Source organism: Acanthisitta chloris, unplaced genomic scaffold, assembly GCF_000695815.1.
Source record: "Acanthisitta chloris isolate BGI_N310 unplaced genomic scaffold, ASM69581v1 scaffold11417, whole genome shotgun sequence".
Taxonomy (NCBI): Eukaryota; Metazoa; Chordata; class Aves; order Passeriformes; family Acanthisittidae; genus Acanthisitta; species Acanthisitta chloris.
This window is the reverse complement of record NW_008683245.1, coordinates 34,654-51,548: the sequence shown is the minus strand read 5'-3', so window position 1 is coordinate 51,548 and position 16,895 is coordinate 34,654. Positions and strand designations below refer to the sequence as shown.

Sequence of the window (16,895 nt, the reverse complement as noted above, 5' to 3'; positions counted from 1 at the left end):
CTACCCTGTGAATCTGTGCTCCCATGATTTCATTCACTGAGGACACATAGGAAGGCACAGGGTGAACCATCCCTTTCTGAACTGTGTGAGGCTTCGTTCTGCCACACTTGAGGGAGTTTTCCATCCAGCCAGACTCGCTGCCGCAGTCCCTGAGCTTCCGCTGGTGGCAGCCAGAGGACAAAAGAGGGCGACATTAGCCTGTGGAACAGCCCTGAGCGCTGCCCCAGCTGCCTGAACACACTCTGTGGGCTGTGCTGTGGGAAGGCTCTCAGGGTCTCCCCACCCCCTGGAAAGCTCCGTGGGGGAAATGTCCCTCTCTGCAGTGGGAAATGGTCGTCAAGCAGCTCAGAAAGGTGGAAAGCTCTGACAGAGCACGTACAGACATCACCATCTAGTGGTCCCTGACTCCAACAGGCTCCACACAGCCCAAATTTTGCAGGCTCAGCAAGGCTGGAGTTACTACCACTCCCAAATGGCTTCTCCAAGGGAGCTGAGAGCAACCACTGCCTCCACCCCCTGCCCAAGAGGCACCTCTGGCTGCTCACACTCTTTTGCTCCATGCAGCACAGCGACACTGCCTTGATTTTTTTTTTTTTGGGGGGAGAGCTACTGCCATGCAGCACAGCGATTTTTTTTTGGGGAGGGAGAGCTACTGCAGACTTCTCCCAACTTCATGGGAAATGAAGTCAGAGAATCACAGAATAATCAGTACCTGCAGTACCACAGTCTGCATCAGGCTCTGGCCCACCCTGCACCCCCAAAAGTGTTACCCATCCCCAGGAGGGCACCAGTAACAGAGCCCACAGCCCTTCTTGCACTGCTTCCACCATCCTTCAACCCATCTCTGCTTAGACCAGCTCCCTGAGCCACACTGGGGTGCACAAAGCACTGCTGGGGACACCAACACCATTAGTAGTCTGAGGTTCTTTATTGGATTTGGTTTGGTTTTCATGGTGTGAATTGCTACTGCTCTGGTGCTGCACATCTTTCCCCCCCTGCCCCAACTCCAGGGCTCAGCCCCAGTTCCCACTCAGCACCAATCCCTGCCCTGCTCCCAACACTGCTGCCAGGCAGGGAACAGGGACACAGGGACAGCACCAGCTTAGCCTACACACTGCTGGGGCCCTGGGGACCAGCACCACACCAGGCACAAGGTCTCTGTGGGTTTTTGGGGCTCTCAAGGGGAAGTGAGGGGTAGGGACAAGGCAGCAGAAGTGTTACAACCACACTCTGCCCCTAGGACATCTCTTGGACTTCCCCCACAGAACAAACTGTGGGTGACACACAGCCCCAGGAAGCAGGATGTGGTCCTAGCCCTGCCTGCTCTTCTGGAACCCTGAGCTACACACAAAACCAACTGTGGTGCAGTTACAAAAAGCACAGAAAGGGGAGAGCAGTGGCCAGGCTGGAAGGCTAACAGGCATCACAACCCTCCTGAGGCTGCTGCCTGCACATCCATGTGTGCTGTGGCATGGAGAGAGTGGAGTGGGACCCATAGGGAGCTCAGCACCATCCCAGGGGCTGAGCCAGGCTGCAGCTGGGACCAGCACAGCTGATGCTACGTGGAGTTGGCTGGTGGTGCAGACTGAGAGCTCGTGGAGGGAAGGAGGGAAGGCACTGTCCTGCTGGGACTCATTTCACCACACTTGGGTCTCAGCAGTGCCAGGGATGTGTGGCTGCAAGGAGGAAGGAACTGCTGGAAAGTGTCCTGAACACACAAAGCCAGTGCTGGCTCCTGTCTGCTGGCAATGAGCACAGCTGCTCTGTCCCCACACAGTTGTCTCCTGTGCCCAGGGGGACAGAGTCCAGTGCAGGAGAGAGAACTCTGAGCAGGTTGGACTTCATCAGCACAGGCCATGGAGGAGAAAACAGCTTAGAGCTTGGTTCGAGTGGCCACTCCCGAAATCCACTTGGCCTGATGAGCACCAAAGAGTTCACAGACTGGCAGAGAAAGTCCCATTTCTCTGCATTCAGTGTATGGAGGGGCCACTGGCTCCTGCCAGCGACCCAGCGAGGTAAGGACTGAGGGTTGCTGTGGGAAGCACATCCCTGCAGGCACAGAGGGCCAACAGGGCTTTGGAGGCAGTCCAGGGTTCTTAAATTACACACACACACACACACACTGGCACACACACACAAGCTCTTCTGTAAACTGGACTCCAGAAGATCCCATGGATCCTTGGCTGATCCCACGGCCAGCTGCGGAGGTGACATCCTTACATGTTCCCACGGTATGTGATGTTGGTGAAGGTAGATGTGGCCTCTTTGTACAAAGGGTTGTGGGTCTGGAGGAAAAAGAAGGAGAAGGGAAAAGAGCATCATCACTTTGTGCTTGGCAGGAGCTCAGGAGAAGAGATGCTTCCTGAAAGAGCCACTGCATCCAATCCTTTCCCTCTGGGGAGGTGGATGAGAGGTGGAGAGGCTCCAGTGCCATCCCAGCCCCTTCCTCATGCCCTGGGTGCCTCAGTATCCTGTGGCAGGAGAGAGGTTCCTCCTTGCTCATGGGATGGAAACACTGGTGTAGGCAGTGAGTAAGGGGATCACGCTGCTGCTGAGTGTTTGGGATACACTGGAGGTGGGAAAATCATCAGGGATATAGCCTGTGCACAGCCCTGGGAGCAGTGCAGGGTCAGGGAAGGGGTGTCCAGGCTGGCAGTGTCACCCTGAGTCCTGCCTGGGATGCTGTCCCAGGCTTCAGAGAGGGATGGGGCAAACTGGTCCCTAAGGACCATGTTCTGGGGCTACAGACAGCAACTGGGCTCTCATGCTGGGAGCCCTGGGAGCTCTGGAATCTGGATCTCAGCCCAGGAGCTGTGGGATTTGGGGGCTCCTGCCCAGCACAGCTGCCCCACTGGCCCTCACCGTGTCCCACTTGGCCCTGGCCTTCTCCTCCTCGAATCGGGCGAACTCCCGGCGGTCGTGGATGGGGATAAGGAGCTTCCAGATGAGCAGGGCAGCCAGGCCGATGAGCAGGATGGCACCCATCACTGACAGCAGGACCACCAGGACATCTGGACCCTTTGGGCAGTCTGGGGGAGAGAGCAGAGCAAGGCTGGGGGGGCTCAGCACCTCCAGGGCAACTAAAAGCAGCTCTGGGGCTGGTCCCTGGAGACCATGGGGCTGCTGATGGGAGTCCTCTCTTATCTGCTTCCCAAGAAAAAAAATCACTCATGGAGTCAGGGCAGTGGGAAGGTTGAACCCTCACCCTTGCCCTCAATGAGGAGGTGGAATAACTCAGGAAACATGATACCTGAGAGGCAGGAAATCACGCCCTGGTGGCACAGAGCAGGGAACAAAGCAGCTCTTTAACCCCTCTCAGCCCCCAACCTTGGTGCCCCACGAGCATGGCTGGAGTGGGAGGTACACAAAATCCCTTTGTGCAGCACCAAAACTCAGCATGGCATGTTCTGTATCATCCTGCCCAAGCACAGCAGAAGGGTCTTACCAGGCTCCTCGATGACATAGAGGATGGACTTGCCACTGGAGTCCTCATAGTACTGGAACCTCATCACACAGTCATTCTCATCCTTGTAGGTGCAGTTCACAGCATCCTTCCCCCTGTCACCTGCCAGAGTGAGAGGCTCAGAGCCCCCGAGCTGGGGGAGGCACACAGGGAGGGAAAGCAGATTCCCATGCCCTAGGGCAGGGGTTGGGGTCTCCTCTTACTCAGTTCCTGCACCACTTCGATCTCATCGCGGCACATGCGGCTGCAGGACTGCGGCTCCGCCAGCCGTCCCCGCTCGAACTTCTTGCACTCCACACAATCCCTGAGGAGGAGGAGGGGAGTACTGTGAGCTGCTCTGTGCTCTCCCCCAAGGGACTGTCACAGCCTTCAGCCTCAGACTGTGGAAATCACCACAATCCCATTCCAACTAGGCTGCAGCTGGTGAGAGCTACTGCTGCCGCTGCTGCTGTCTCCCTGATGGGGTATGACCCATCTGAGCTCTCTGCTGGCTCCCCAAGGGGATATGGACTGACCCAGCTCTCTGCCAGCCCCTCAATGGGATATGACCCTTTCCAACTCTCTGCTGGCTCCCCAATTGGATATGATCCATCTGAGCTCTCTGCTGTCTCCCCAAGGGGATATGACCCATCCCACTTCTCTGCTGTCTCCCCAGTGGGATATGACCCATCCCACTTCTCTGCTGTCTCCCCAGTGGGATATGACCCATCCCACTTCTCTGCTGTCTCCCCAGTGGGATATGACCCATCCCACTTCTCTGCTGTCTCCCCAAGGGGATATGACCCATCCCACTTCTCTGCTGTCTCCCCAAGGGGATATGACCCATCCCACTTCTCTGCTGTCTCCCCAAGGGGATATGACCCATCCCACTTCTCTGCTGTCTCCCCAAGGGGATATGACCCATCCCACTTCTCTGCTGTCTCCCCAGTGGGATATGACCCATCCCACTTCTCTGCTGTCTCCCCAGTGGGATATGACCCTGCTCAGCTCTCTGCCAGGCCCCCAGTGAGGTATGATCTATCCCACTTCTCTGCTGTCTCCCCAATGGAACACGATCCCTCTAAGCTCTCTGCCATCCCCCCAAGGGGATATGACCCACCCCAGCTCTCTGCTGGTTCCCCAATGGGATATCACCCACCCCACCTGTCCTCCAGCCCCACTGTGGAGGTACAACCTGTCCCTCCCTCTTCCCCCTCACTTTTTGATGGTGCAGGCGTCAGGGCAGGTGGGACACTTCTCGCAGGTGTCTCCGTAGGAGCCAGGCTGGGTGCACTCACACCTGCCGCAGACGCAGGAGCCGTGGCCGCTGCACACCAAGCCGTTGCTGGACATGCAGGTGTCCGTGCGCGTGGTGCAGTTGCAGTAGTCACCAGTCCAGTCCGAGTCGCACACACAGTCCCCACAGCTGCACTGCCCATGGCCTGGGGACAACCCAAAGGGCATCAGCACCTTCAGTGGCCCCTCAGATCCTGTTAGTCACCCCTAAGGATGTCCATGTAGCTGGAGAATATCACCCACCAGGATAACCCCTCTGCACTGTCCTTAGGGTGGGACACACAACCTTCTCCGTGTGGCCAACACTCCTTATTCCACCCAGACAACAATAGTCTGCCAAACTCCAGGCTGAGCTGGCCCAGCTCTGGCAGGTTGGCAGCAGCAGCTGGAGATGCTCAATCAGATCTGTCTCTGAGCGACTCGAGCTTTGGCTTTGTATCTCAGATTGAGTCAAGACATCTGGTCAAACCCCCCAGATCCCACTCCTTTCCCAGCCCTGGACCAGGCAGAGGAAGTTAACTGCTGGGAAAGGCCTGACAAGCTCTGCATGCTCCCTGAGACTGGTTTAATCAGACAGACAGACAGACAGACGTGCTCAGATCCTGCCAAACCCTGGAGCTATTTGGATTGTGGTTTGACTCCAGCTCAAAGACGAGACGTGGTAAGTGGTGCAAACCCCACGGAGCTGCACGCGCCGACCCATCCCAAGCCCTGAGCACAGCAGGGCAGGTTGGGAACACTGCTCCCAGCAGGGAACCAGCTGGGCACCATCCCAGCACTCTGCTCCTGGCTGGGCACTGCCCAGGAATGCTGCTCCCAGGGGGGATCAGCCAGGCACCATCCCTGGCACAGCCTTGGAGGCACCAGCGTGAGAAATCAATGTGTAACTCTGTTAATGAGGAACTGGGGCTGAGTCACAGGATAGCAGTGCTGGGTGACAAGGCATGGGAAGAGATGGGCAGGCTGGGGAGAAGTGTCTCAATGGGATGGGATGGATGCCAACAGGGTCAGACAGTTCAGGTTAATGAACAGCCTGTCCTGGCTGGGGGCAGCTCCTCATCCTCAGGGACCTTGTGCAACAGCAACAGGCACTCAGCACCCCTGGAGCACTGCCTGCTCAGGCTGGGGAAAACCCAGCTCTCTACATCTGTTGTCAGCAGGCTGTGATGATAAAGGATCCATCCCAGCAGCACAGAACAGCTGTGAGCCATGGAGTTGGCCTGAGGGGCAGGTAGGGTCCTAAAAACAGCCTGGAGATATCAGGGAGCAGGAACTGAGCGTCAGCTAGCCACAGGTTTCACCTCACTGGGTCCCAGCAGAGTGGGATAAGCTCTGGTCACTGTTTTCCTGGGGATTTTTGGGCACTGGCACAGGTTGCCCAGGGAGGCTGTGGCTGCCCCAACCCTGGCAATATTCATTCCCTGTTGGATGAACCTTGAGCAACCTGCTGTTGTGGGAGGTGTCACTGCCCAGGGCAAGGAGTTGGCACTGAAGGACCTCTAAGCTCCATTCCAGCCCCTAAAATCCTAAAATTCTATGACTCTATATCAGCTGCCAGAAAGGGAATAATTCCCCTGAGCATCACGTCAGACCAGCCTGGCCCAAAGAGACAAACAGCAAACCAGAGATGGAGACAACACATGGGACAAACCCCAAAATCACAGCTGTATCTCTCCCCCATGAGCTCAACCTCCTTACCAACCCCCATCACTCACCTGAGCACATCTGCCCCTTGAACCTGACGCAGGAGAAGTCGTCGCACTCGCAGTACTTGCCGGTCACCTTGCCGAAGTCGCTGCTGTGGCACACACACTGCCCACAGATGCACTCACCCCTCTGGCTGCAGAGGGGCTGGCCCTGCCGGGGGCTGCAGTTGTCCTGCTGGGCAGGGCTGTACTCCTCCTCAGAGCACTCGCAGTGGGAGCCGAGGCGCCCCGCGTTGCAGCGGCACACGCCGCACTCCAAGGTGCCGTTGCCGCGGCTGCACGAGGAGCTGTTGGCCTCGGAGTGGCTCTCGCAGGAACAGTCGCAGTCGAAGTTCACCAGCACGGTCAGGCTGTCCTTGAAGCCCACGGGTTTGATGGTGAAGGATTTCTGCCTCTCCTGGGGGCAGCCTCGCACCTTGGCCTCGATGCTGAAGCTCACCTGGAAAGGAGAGGTGTCAGGACCACCAGTATGGGATTGGGGTATCTGCTCCGGTTCATGCCGAAGCTTGAGGAGCTCAGAAAGGAATCAGAGAAGTTTAGAGGTTGGGATGGAGATTAGAGATCATCCAGCCCCAAACCCTGCCCTGGGCAGGGACACCTCCCACCAGAGCAGGTTGCTCAAGGTCCATCCAACCTGGAATGAACACTGAGGGTTGGGGCAGCCACAGCCTCCCTGGGCAACCTGTGCCAGTCTCACCACCCTCACAAGGAAAACTTCTGCCTAAGATCTAATGTAAATTTCCCCTCCTTCAGTTTGAACCTGTTATTCCTTGCCCTATCACTGCAGCTCCTAACACAGAGTCCTCTCCGGCTCAAAACATTTCCCTCCTTGCACCAACTCTTGCATCCATCTCACCAAGGCCAAGATTACATGGTCCATGTCACCCTGGGGACAAGTGGATGGTGATGGTTCAAAGCATCAGAGAAGCTGACAGTGCTGCTACACAGACAGAGAGATGAGCCAAACCCATGAGCAGGATCCTCACCGTGTCCCCGATCTTGAGCCCCATGCAAGACTTGAGCCCAGGGATGACCTCGTCGTTGAGGCAGGTGGCATTGAAGGCCAAGGACAGCTCTTCAGGGAGGTCACGCACCTCCAGCTCCACCTTGGAGCGGATTTTCTAGGGAAGAGCAGAGGAGTGATAAATTCAGCACAGGCTGGGCAGGGCTCAGTCCCAGGGAGGAGCCCCCAGCGATGCTCCCACGCACTCAGGAGAGGAGCCAAGTGTCCTGGGTCCCTCTCAAGGCTCAGCTACGTCATTCCCTGCAGGGAACGCCTTCAGGGCCAGGAAAGGGCAGGGGGTGGATGCAGTCATCTCCCCTCCCAGGGGTCCTGGGTGGAGGCAGATGCTCACAGCTGGTCCAGGGAGGCTGGGAGAGCTGCCAGGTCTGTGCAGGCTGTTTGCAGCGTGGAGCAGTAGCTATTTTTGGAGGGAGAGAGCTGCTGTGGAGTCATCACACTGCACACTCACCCCGTAGGAGTCCACTATGAGCTGCAGGACATTGCTGGAGTCTCTGGACAAGGCACCCACGGTTGTGCCTGGGATCAACTCGCTGTAGTTCTGGAGGAATATCAGAAACAGAGTCTGTTTGTGATAGGTGAATGTGCCAAACCTCCATCCAGGCACATGGGAGCTTCCCAGGGAGCTCTGATAGGACAGGAGACCACCCAGCTATGATCAGCCACCCATGGCTAGCATCACTGATTCCCACCAGCCCCCCAAGAAGATAGATTTGCACAGCAAATCAGATAGATTTGCACAGCAGCTGGTACCTGGTAGAGGCCAACAACCGTATCGGTCACAGCAAAAATCAAGTTGATGTTCTTCTCTGAGAGTTTCTCAGTCATCAGGCCCAGAGAGGGATAGTCCTGGGGAAGAGCAGAACCCTCAGAACATGTACCTCCACCACCCTCTTCCTCTCATCATACTTTCCACCCGTGGCTGCACCACCTTTCCCATCCCACGGAGACCCAACAGGAGCTCTGGACTCCACAACCTCATGCCTGGGTCAGGATTTACCAGTGTGGTGGTGGCAGAGTAGAAATTATCCTTGTCAATGTGGCACTGGGCATCGTTGGGCTGCACAATTCCAGCCAGACGTCCGTCCAGCGCGATGTGGGTCTTGGCATCCGTGGTGAAGACAAGCAGGTGGGAAGCATCATTCCTCCAGCCAATTTTCTCCTGCAGTGAAAGGCACCTCCCAGTCATGTGCCAAGGGCAGCCCCACGTGCCAGCACATTGCTGCTGCCTTTGTGCCACCCCAGATCAAGGCTCAGTTGTATGGACCAACCTGCCTCAGCACGGGGAACTGAGGGAATTGCTTTCCCAAGGAAGTGCTGGGGGTATGTGGGGACTGGCAGGTAAAAGATGGGTTTTCATTGGCTAGGGTGTTGATCAAGGCGCTGATGACTGCGGGATGCAACCCTTTTGTCTCCAGCAAAATCAAGGGGAAAGCACAGGAGATGTTGTCCCTTCTGGGCTGGTCATTGCAGGGCTGACATGTCATCTGCTCCCAAGCACATGCTCTTCTGTCCTGCCAGGATCACATGAGGGTCCTGCTCTTCCCTTGCCTTGGCTATTGGGCTAGAAATGTCCTAGCTGAACGTTCACTCTCTCCAGATCTGAGTTACGCAGCAGCTCAACAAAACTCATGCCCCTTGTCCTGATGGGATTGGGTGGTCCTTGCCCACCCACCCTCTCCCAGCCCTGCCCAGCCCTTGCTTACATCACACACAGTAGCCTGGATGATGGCATCGAAGCCTCCCTCGGGCGCGTCGCGGTTCCTGGAGACCCTTTGCTTCCTCACCTCCTCGTTGAAGCGCGTCACCTCGTCCGTGAGGGACAGGACGTGCTTGTACCCAAACATGGGCAGGCAGGTTTCCCCAATCCTGTGGGAGGACAGAAGCACAGGGCTCATAGAGCTCTGCCAGCTCCCTTCCCTCCAGCCAAACCACATCCCACAGTCCTTTCCAGGATGTGTTAGAGGGACCCAACCCCCTCAAGACCTTCAGAGGCTGCTGAAGGACCTTCTCAAAGCCAACTAGAGGTTCTAGAGATGCTGGGCTCAGGCCAGTTCCCAACCTCACTCCTGTTGGAATTTTGAGGAGTAGTTTTCTTTGAGTCTCAACATTTCTCCTGAAAAAGTGGTGTCAAATTGTGCCCTTAAGAACTTTCCAGTGACAATGATACTTCTAGTTTAGCCCTGCTCCTCCTCCCTGTGCCAGCACAACACACAAAGCAGCAAGGTCAAAACCCTGCCCAAAAATCAGACACCCATCTCCCTGCTGACATCCATTGGTATGGATTTCCAGCCCCATTCCAGTGATGTCCCACCAACTTCTGCCCCTCAGAGGACTCCCTCAGCCTGGGACTTACTCAAGGCAAGGGTTCTCCAGAGCTTCTGGAGGAGAGATGTACATGTAGGGAGAAATGGGTTTGTCCACGAAGGCCCCGAAGCCGATGCGTAGGTTGCTGGTGAGCTTACGCATCTCGGTGGCCAACTTTGTGCCCAGGTTCCTGATGTTGTTTAGGTCATCCTTCATGGAGTTGGACAGGTCCATCAGGTAGTAGATGTCCACAGGGTAGTCCTCCACTTGGCGCACTTGGACACGGAAGACCTGGGAGTCATCTGCAAAGTGCCAGGGCAGCAGGGTGAGAGCTCCTCTCCTGGGAGTGCTCACCACAGCACGAGGGAGAAAGTCAAGCCCTGGGGGCAGCAGGAACACAAGGGGGTGGTTTAAAGCTTCTGGGAGGAGAACATCACCCTAAACAGACACAGAGGGGCAAAGCCCTTATGGTGCTTATATGGGAGATGTGCTGTGCACCCCTTGGAAGTGTTCAGTATGATTCTATGTCTGGAACCATAATGAGAAATCAATTAGGCTTTCATCTATCATTCTTCTCTTGGCAATCTCAACAAGAGTCACTTGGGTGTTGAGGCACTGACACAGGTTGCCCAAAGAAGCTGTGGCTGCTCCATCCCTGGAAGTGTTCCAGGCCAGGTTGGATGGGGCTTGGAGCAAACTGGGCTACTGGAAGGTGTCCCTGCCCATGGGATGGGATGGGCTTTAAGGTCCCTTCCAACCCAAACCATTCTAGGATTCTGTGACAGATGTGGCTTATGGCTCTTGTTCTCCAAACAAACTCAGACTCCTCTGAGCTCCCAAGGACTCCAAGCATCTCCCAGGGCCTTCCTCATCCCTGTTCCTTCCCTCTTCCCTTGGCTCCTCCCAGCCCCTTCTGGGAGTTTTTTGGTGCAACATTTTCCATGGAAACAAAAAGCTCCTTAGACAGAACCTCCTGGGGAACAGGCCAGTTCTGAGGACTTTTGCATTTAGAGGAAAAAAAGAGCAAGCTGAAAACTCTTTGGGTTGACCTTTTCCTTCTGCCTTTGTAAGAGACAAAGGTTCTTTCTTCTGCTCTTTGAAATGGTTTCTTTGAAACTTAAGCTGGGGCACAGCTGCAGCCTTGTCAGAACACCTCAAATGTCGAGGGAAAAAAGCTTTAATTGAGCTTAAATTGTTATTGTTTTCACATTTCCATCTAAATCTGCATGTCACATTCCTTCAGGAAGGAGAAAGTTTCGAAATCTCCAAGAGCCCAAAGAGCTCCATCCCAGCACAGACCCAGGGGTCCCTTCTCTGTGCTCAGGGAGCAGCTGTTTCTCCTCATTGAGGACTCTGAGCTTGTGGGACATGAGCTGTGACCTGCCTTGCTTGTATCCTTCATGATTTGGTCTTGCTTCATGAGTCAAGGCAGGTGACTCATGCCAAACCTTCTTGGCTGGGCAGAGATGGTATCAGGTTGGGGTTTTCTCCTATTGCTCCCAAGGAAAAGGATTTACAGCACTTTGCTCCTCTCCAGAGCAGCACACCCACCAAATACCCTTAGACCTAAACAGAACAAAGGCCTCTTAGCATCTCCACATCCCCATGGCACGGAGACACCTCAGCCTATTGTCCTTCACCTGGGTCAGGACTCCTCCTGGCCAGGCCCAGGGATGTGCACAGGTGCCAAGTGTGATCAGCCACCAATATGCAGCCCCAGGGCTTTAATAAACACAAGGAAGCAGAATTGCTCCTGCTGAGACTGGAGGAGTCACCCATGAGTGGATGTCTGGGGTGAGCTACGCGTGGGGCAGAGCACAGCGATGCCACCAGTTCCCCAAACCGGTTCTGTGACCTCGGGCGAATGACACCCTTTAGTTTTGCCTCCTGCTTGGCATCCTTGAAACTCCTGATGCTGGCAAAAGACCAGAGCAGTTAATTGGTTGCAGCCTGCCTGGCTGAAGGGAGCCTGGGAAATTACAGGGACCTGTTGGCAGCCCATCCCTGCCAGCTGCTCTGTGGCTCGTTAGACACGAGCAGACTTCACTGAGCAGCACTGCCTCAGGTCTGAATGGCTTTAGAAAAATCAACCCATGTGTGGCTGGAGTCACAGCCAGTCCTGTCCCTGGGATACATCAAGATTGAGGCCCATCAGGGATGTTTGGATGGTTCTGTGCAGCTCCCAGTGGTCATGAGACCACCTTGGCCAGCAGGACAGAGTGATGGGTCACTCATCACTTGAGCCCTTTGGGTTATTCCCACTGCCTCTTCCCACAGCAGTTTGGGGGTTCTTACCTGGCCTCAGGTTCAGCTGGATCCGCTGGGGGCTCATCTGAGTGGTGGTGGAACCCCCTGAGCCCTTGTTGCTGAGGGGTCTGTTCTCCAGGATGGTGACACTGCTGCTGGGGGACTCGATGTGGTCCTTCCCACAGCCATTGTGCAGGAGGTTGGCACGGAGGTCACAGCGAGGGGATGAGGGAGCCAAGACCTGTGGGACAGGGACAGAGTCAGGAGCCAAATCCCTATGGGATTAGTTTAACCTGGAGAAGAGGCTCAGGGGTGATCTCATGGCTCTCTACAACAACCTGACTAGAGGGAATGGCCTGGAGCTGAGGCAGAGTCGAGTCAGATTGGATGTGAGGAGAAATGTTTTCCCTGTTAGGGTGTTCAGGCACTGGGATATTGCCCAGGGAGGTGGTGGAGTCACCATCCCTGGAGGTGTTTAGAGGTGTCTGGATGTGACACTGGAGGATATGGTTTAGGGGACACAGCAGTGACAGGTTGGACTTGATGATCTTAGAGGTCTCCTCCAAATTTGATTATTCTGTGATTATGCTGGGAGAAGGAGAAAGCTCCCCCTGTTCCCTGGAGAGACACTGCTTTATCCCACCTAGCACCAGCTCAGGAGCAGAAACTTTTTGGGGCACAGGGTGAGGTGGCAGACAGAGGATTTGGGATCAACAAGTCCTTCTGGGATTCAGAACAGGTTTTGTTCTGCTGTGCTCCACAGTGGAGCTCAGGAACCCCTGCCAAGGAGCCATGGATAACATTCCTGCCAACACCCTCCTGGCTCCTGGAGCCTCAGGTCTGGGTTTGGCAGGGCTGGAACTCCCAGGGTGAGCAAGGAACATGCTGAGGGTGAGCTCATGACGTGGGGCAGCACTTGGTTCCTGTCTGGGAACGGATCAGGCTTATCTCCAGCTCTCCAGCTTCCTGCCAGACCGAGTGGCCAGGGCAAAGGAGCACCAAAAAAGGAGTGGAAGAGTGGGAAGGCACCAGGGCAGTGGGAGAAGCCATCAAGAGTCCGTCAGGGGCAGGAAGCACAAAGTGTGGAGTCACTGTGGGCTCCAGCCCTGTCCCTCCTTTCCTAGAAAGCTCCCAGCTCCTCACAGCTCATTCAGGAGGGTTCATGTCCCTTCAGCTTCTCAGGGCGACAAATATGGGAAGAATTTCCCTCCCAGCCCAACGCTGCCAGGATCTCTTGATGTCCATTCCTCCTTTTTTTTTTCCTCCTCTCCAAAGGGATTCTCCATCTCCCTCCCACAGCCCAAATCTGTCTCGACAGCAGAAGACCAGCACAGCCTCTCCCTGCAGCAAAGGGAGGTGGCACAAGTCCTGGTGGGACAGGCTCAGTGCCCTCCTTGCTCCTGAGATGCTGGAGAGGTTCCTATCTGGGGTATCTTCTCCCCTGGCTCAGGCTGGTTGAGCTCAGGGATGGATCTGTGTGTTTGACACAACAGAGTAGAAGAAAGCACAGGGTGTCAGGAGGTCCTGCCTGGCTCGGAGCCCTCTGCAAACTGTGGCCAAGGGAGAGCCAGAAAACACATCAGCAGGAGTGTTCCTCCCCCTCCCAGCACCAGGACACGGTGCTGACGGGGAAGGGATCAAGTCATCCCTCCAAATTAGCTCCCTGGCACACACCCACCCCCAGGCTCACCCCCCGGGGCTCCCTGCTGCTCCAGATCCCATCAGTCAGCCTGTACATTCCCAGCCCAAGCAGGGAAATCACTGGAAAAACACATGTGGGAAGCAGGGTGGGCAGGGGGTTTAACCATGGTCCTGGGGGTACCTGGGAGCTCCAGAGCCTTGAGGGCCACGTGGCACCTTATGGGATTAGCAGCATCATTCCTACTGTGAGATATCCATGGAGAAGCTGTTTATCCCCAGGGCTGCATCCTTCTCCTTTCCCTGCAGCCCTGAAGGCTCACAGGAGCCTTCCCAGCAGCCAAACTTCCACAAAAAGCAAAGAAGTTCCTGTGCCATCCAAGGGGAATTTGGCCATGAGGTCTCCCAGCCCTCAGTCTGGTTTTGCCCCCAGTCTCTGCCACCTCCTGACTGTCACATGGGTGACATTTTGGGTGGGGGGAGACCCTGGAAGATCTGGCACAACAACCTCCAAAGGGATTTTAGAGCCATGCTCTCAGTGTTACAGCTTGGCTGGCTTTTCCCAAAAGGAAAAGTGAGAGATGAGAACATCTATTTGTTGTTAAAAGTGGTCAAGGTTTCCGAAACATAAACAAAACTCAACTCTCCTCTGCATCAGCACTCAGAGGGGGTCAGTGAGCACAAGAAACCACAATGAAATCCTTCTCCCATCAAAGCCAGGATGAAGCAGGAAGAGCTGCTCACCCCTCGGGAAGGCAGTGGGAGCAGAAGGAGCACAAATAAGGGCACTATCCCTTTAAAAAGAAGGAGGGGGCCAGTATCAGAGACCTCCCCAACCCCAGGGAAATTAAACAAACCCACAGCAAAAACCCTCATTTGCTAAATGAAGCCAATGTGGTGCAGATGTTGGAGGCAGAGTTGCTGAGCAGAGCTGCAGAGCTCTCTGGGGGCTGTGCTGGCAGCAGGACATCTCCCTCACTGCCTGTCACGTCTGCCCATGAGCACAGCTCGGAGCAGCACTGGATATATTGCCTTTTTTGGAAACATTTGCTGATCTGGAGGAAAAAGACCTCATCACAGCCTCCACTGCAGCGTCAAGGCATCAGCCCAGCCCAGGATCAGCGGTTGGGAAGGAGGGAGGAGAACCCAGCCTACATTCCCCCTTGGAGAGGGGATAGAGAGGGAAGCCAAGCCCCTTATCACACTGCAAATTTCTCCTCGGGGAAGATAACATGGGCCTAAGCATCTTTTTTCACACCAGACTGAAATCCAGCCCTATCTGATGGGCAGAGCCAGAGGGATCTCCTCTGCATACACACTGACCCCAAGGCATTGGGCCATGCAGGCACCAGCCAACAGTGTTTTCCAGCTTGGATCACTTTGTCCCAGGTCTTTTCCCAGTCCTCATGTGCACCACAGGCACAGCCCCAGGCAGAGGACGTGGGGTTTCATGGAGAGAGGAGGAAAAAGCAAGGAAAGCCTTGAAGAGGGGGATCTGCTCCTGGCTGGAAGCCCTGAAGGTTTCATCACCTCTCCCTATCCCACCCTCACCTCCCCTGGGAAACTCCCTCCTCTTACCCAATGGGTTAACCCATTTTAGAGCTGAGCTTGGCAGATCACAGAGTGATTCAAGAGGCACAGCTCAGCACTCACATCCTCTTCAGCTCAGTAACCAGAACCAGGCACCTTATCCAGCTCCCCCGACTTTCCAATGGAAAAAGGCTTTAAAAGCCTCAACTCCTAACTTCTAATCAGTCTTTCCCGTCCCTCCCTCTAGACTCTCTTCCCTTTTCAGCCCTTCCAGCAATTCAAGTCCTTCAGCCAGAGCTTTGCAGCAGATTTTCAAGAAGGAAACTGAAAGTAAACTAAGCTTTGGAAGGTAATTACTTGAAAGACAAAGTGATTTCCTAGGGTAAAAAGCAGCATTTCCCAGCCAGCAAGATGTATCTCCTGCCAGCTCACCCACATAAGGGGCAGATTTTTGGAGCAGGGCCAGAGCAAAGCTGAGGTCCAAGCCAGGTGCCCCCAAGGAATGGGTTTGGACACAGTGAGAAGAGATGGAGACTGAGCCTGTGGCTGTAACACAGGGACTCATCCTGCAGCCCAAAGGCTCAGCCCTTCCTGCACATCCCCTGCCCTGCTCAGCACCCCCAGCTCTTACCTCAGCAGAGCACCAGGCACAGAGGGGACTCACAGCCAGGCACTGCTTGCAGGAGTTCACCCCACGGGTGGTGCAGATGTTACCCCCTGAAACAGCAAACCAGAGCAGTTACAAACTGCAGAACAAACTCATGTGCTGAGGTCTGTGCTCAGCCCTCACCCTCCTGAGCAGCCACAGCTCCCACCAGAGCCCTGCTCCAGCTCTTTTCCCAGCCTCAAACCCTGGATGTTGCCTTCTTGCCTCTTTTATATCCCCCTCCTAGCCTGGTACCAGCTGAGCCTCATCCTGAGCATTATTCCCCACCTGCCTCCTCCTTCAAGGGTTCTCCCATCCCTGCAGCATCACACAGGGGTTGGAGTGAAGCCCCCACTGCTGTCAGGGAGGTTCAAACCCCCTTGTGCCTTCCTTGGGGGGCACAAGGGGGTTTGACACCTTGGGGCAGCAGGAGAGGGAAGGGATGAACACTCAAGGGCAGAGTGAGGTACCCACAGCTCTGCCAGTGTCTTGGGATCAGCTGCTTTTTCCCACTGCCCTGACCCAGGCTGGTTGGTACATCCTTGAGCAGACACTAAACCCATCTGTTGGTCTTGGCTGGGGTTCAGATCCAGGGAAAAGAGGGGAGGGAAAGGGCACAAGTCCAGAAATGTGCTGTTGATGGTTTACACCAGAGCCCTGGGGCAAAGGTTGGGCTCTGCCAGTGTGAGTGACTGTGGGGACTCTGGGGGACACACACTGGCACCAGTCCTGAAGGTCAGGGAGTCCTGGGGGGGATTAAAGAGCCCTAAATGGCCACAGGGCAGTGGGAACTCCTCCAGCACAGACTGGGTGGCTCTGCAATTCCCACTGCTAATGGCTGATGGGACAAGTGGCTTGGGGACACAGCTGTGGTGGCATCACCCTTGGCTCTTCCTCCCTCCTGGGCATGAGCATCTTGGCAGATTTAGGACTCCATGGGCAGAGCAAACCACAGCCAAGTGCCTGCCGGCCAGGGCTGTGCCCAGCAGCGTTTTCCACAAGCACAGGAAATGCAACATGAAGCAGAAAGAGGAAATGGTGAAATGGTGTCATCAGATCCTA

At 55.4% G+C, this 16,895-nt stretch overlaps 1 protein-coding gene across 1 annotated transcript in view; it reads right to left on the bottom strand.

The window, feature by feature from the left end:
- Positions 1–2,216: 2,216 nt before the first annotated feature.
- ITGB3 (integrin, beta 3 (platelet glycoprotein IIIa, antigen CD61)) overlaps positions 2,217–16,895 on the bottom strand; it is a 17,635-nt gene continuing 2,956 nt past the window's right edge. The window contains exons 2-15 of the mRNA XM_009078862.1: positions 15,819–15,904; positions 12,068–12,260; positions 9,822–10,074; positions 9,172–9,334; positions 8,466–8,627; positions 8,219–8,314; positions 7,917–8,006; positions 7,431–7,565; positions 6,454–6,883; positions 4,662–4,884; positions 3,667–3,767; positions 3,446–3,565; positions 2,863–3,029; positions 2,217–2,285 (exon numbers count right to left, since the gene is read on the bottom strand). Coding sequence (XP_009077110.1) covers positions 2,217–2,285; positions 2,863–3,029; positions 3,446–3,565; positions 3,667–3,767; positions 4,662–4,884; positions 6,454–6,883; positions 7,431–7,565; positions 7,917–8,006; positions 8,219–8,314; positions 8,466–8,627; positions 9,172–9,334; positions 9,822–10,074; positions 12,068–12,260; positions 15,819–15,904 — 2,288 coding nt within the window. The remainder of the gene's footprint in view (positions 2,286–2,862; positions 3,030–3,445; positions 3,566–3,666; positions 3,768–4,661; positions 4,885–6,453; positions 6,884–7,430; positions 7,566–7,916; positions 8,007–8,218; positions 8,315–8,465; positions 8,628–9,171; positions 9,335–9,821; positions 10,075–12,067; positions 12,261–15,818; positions 15,905–16,895) is intronic.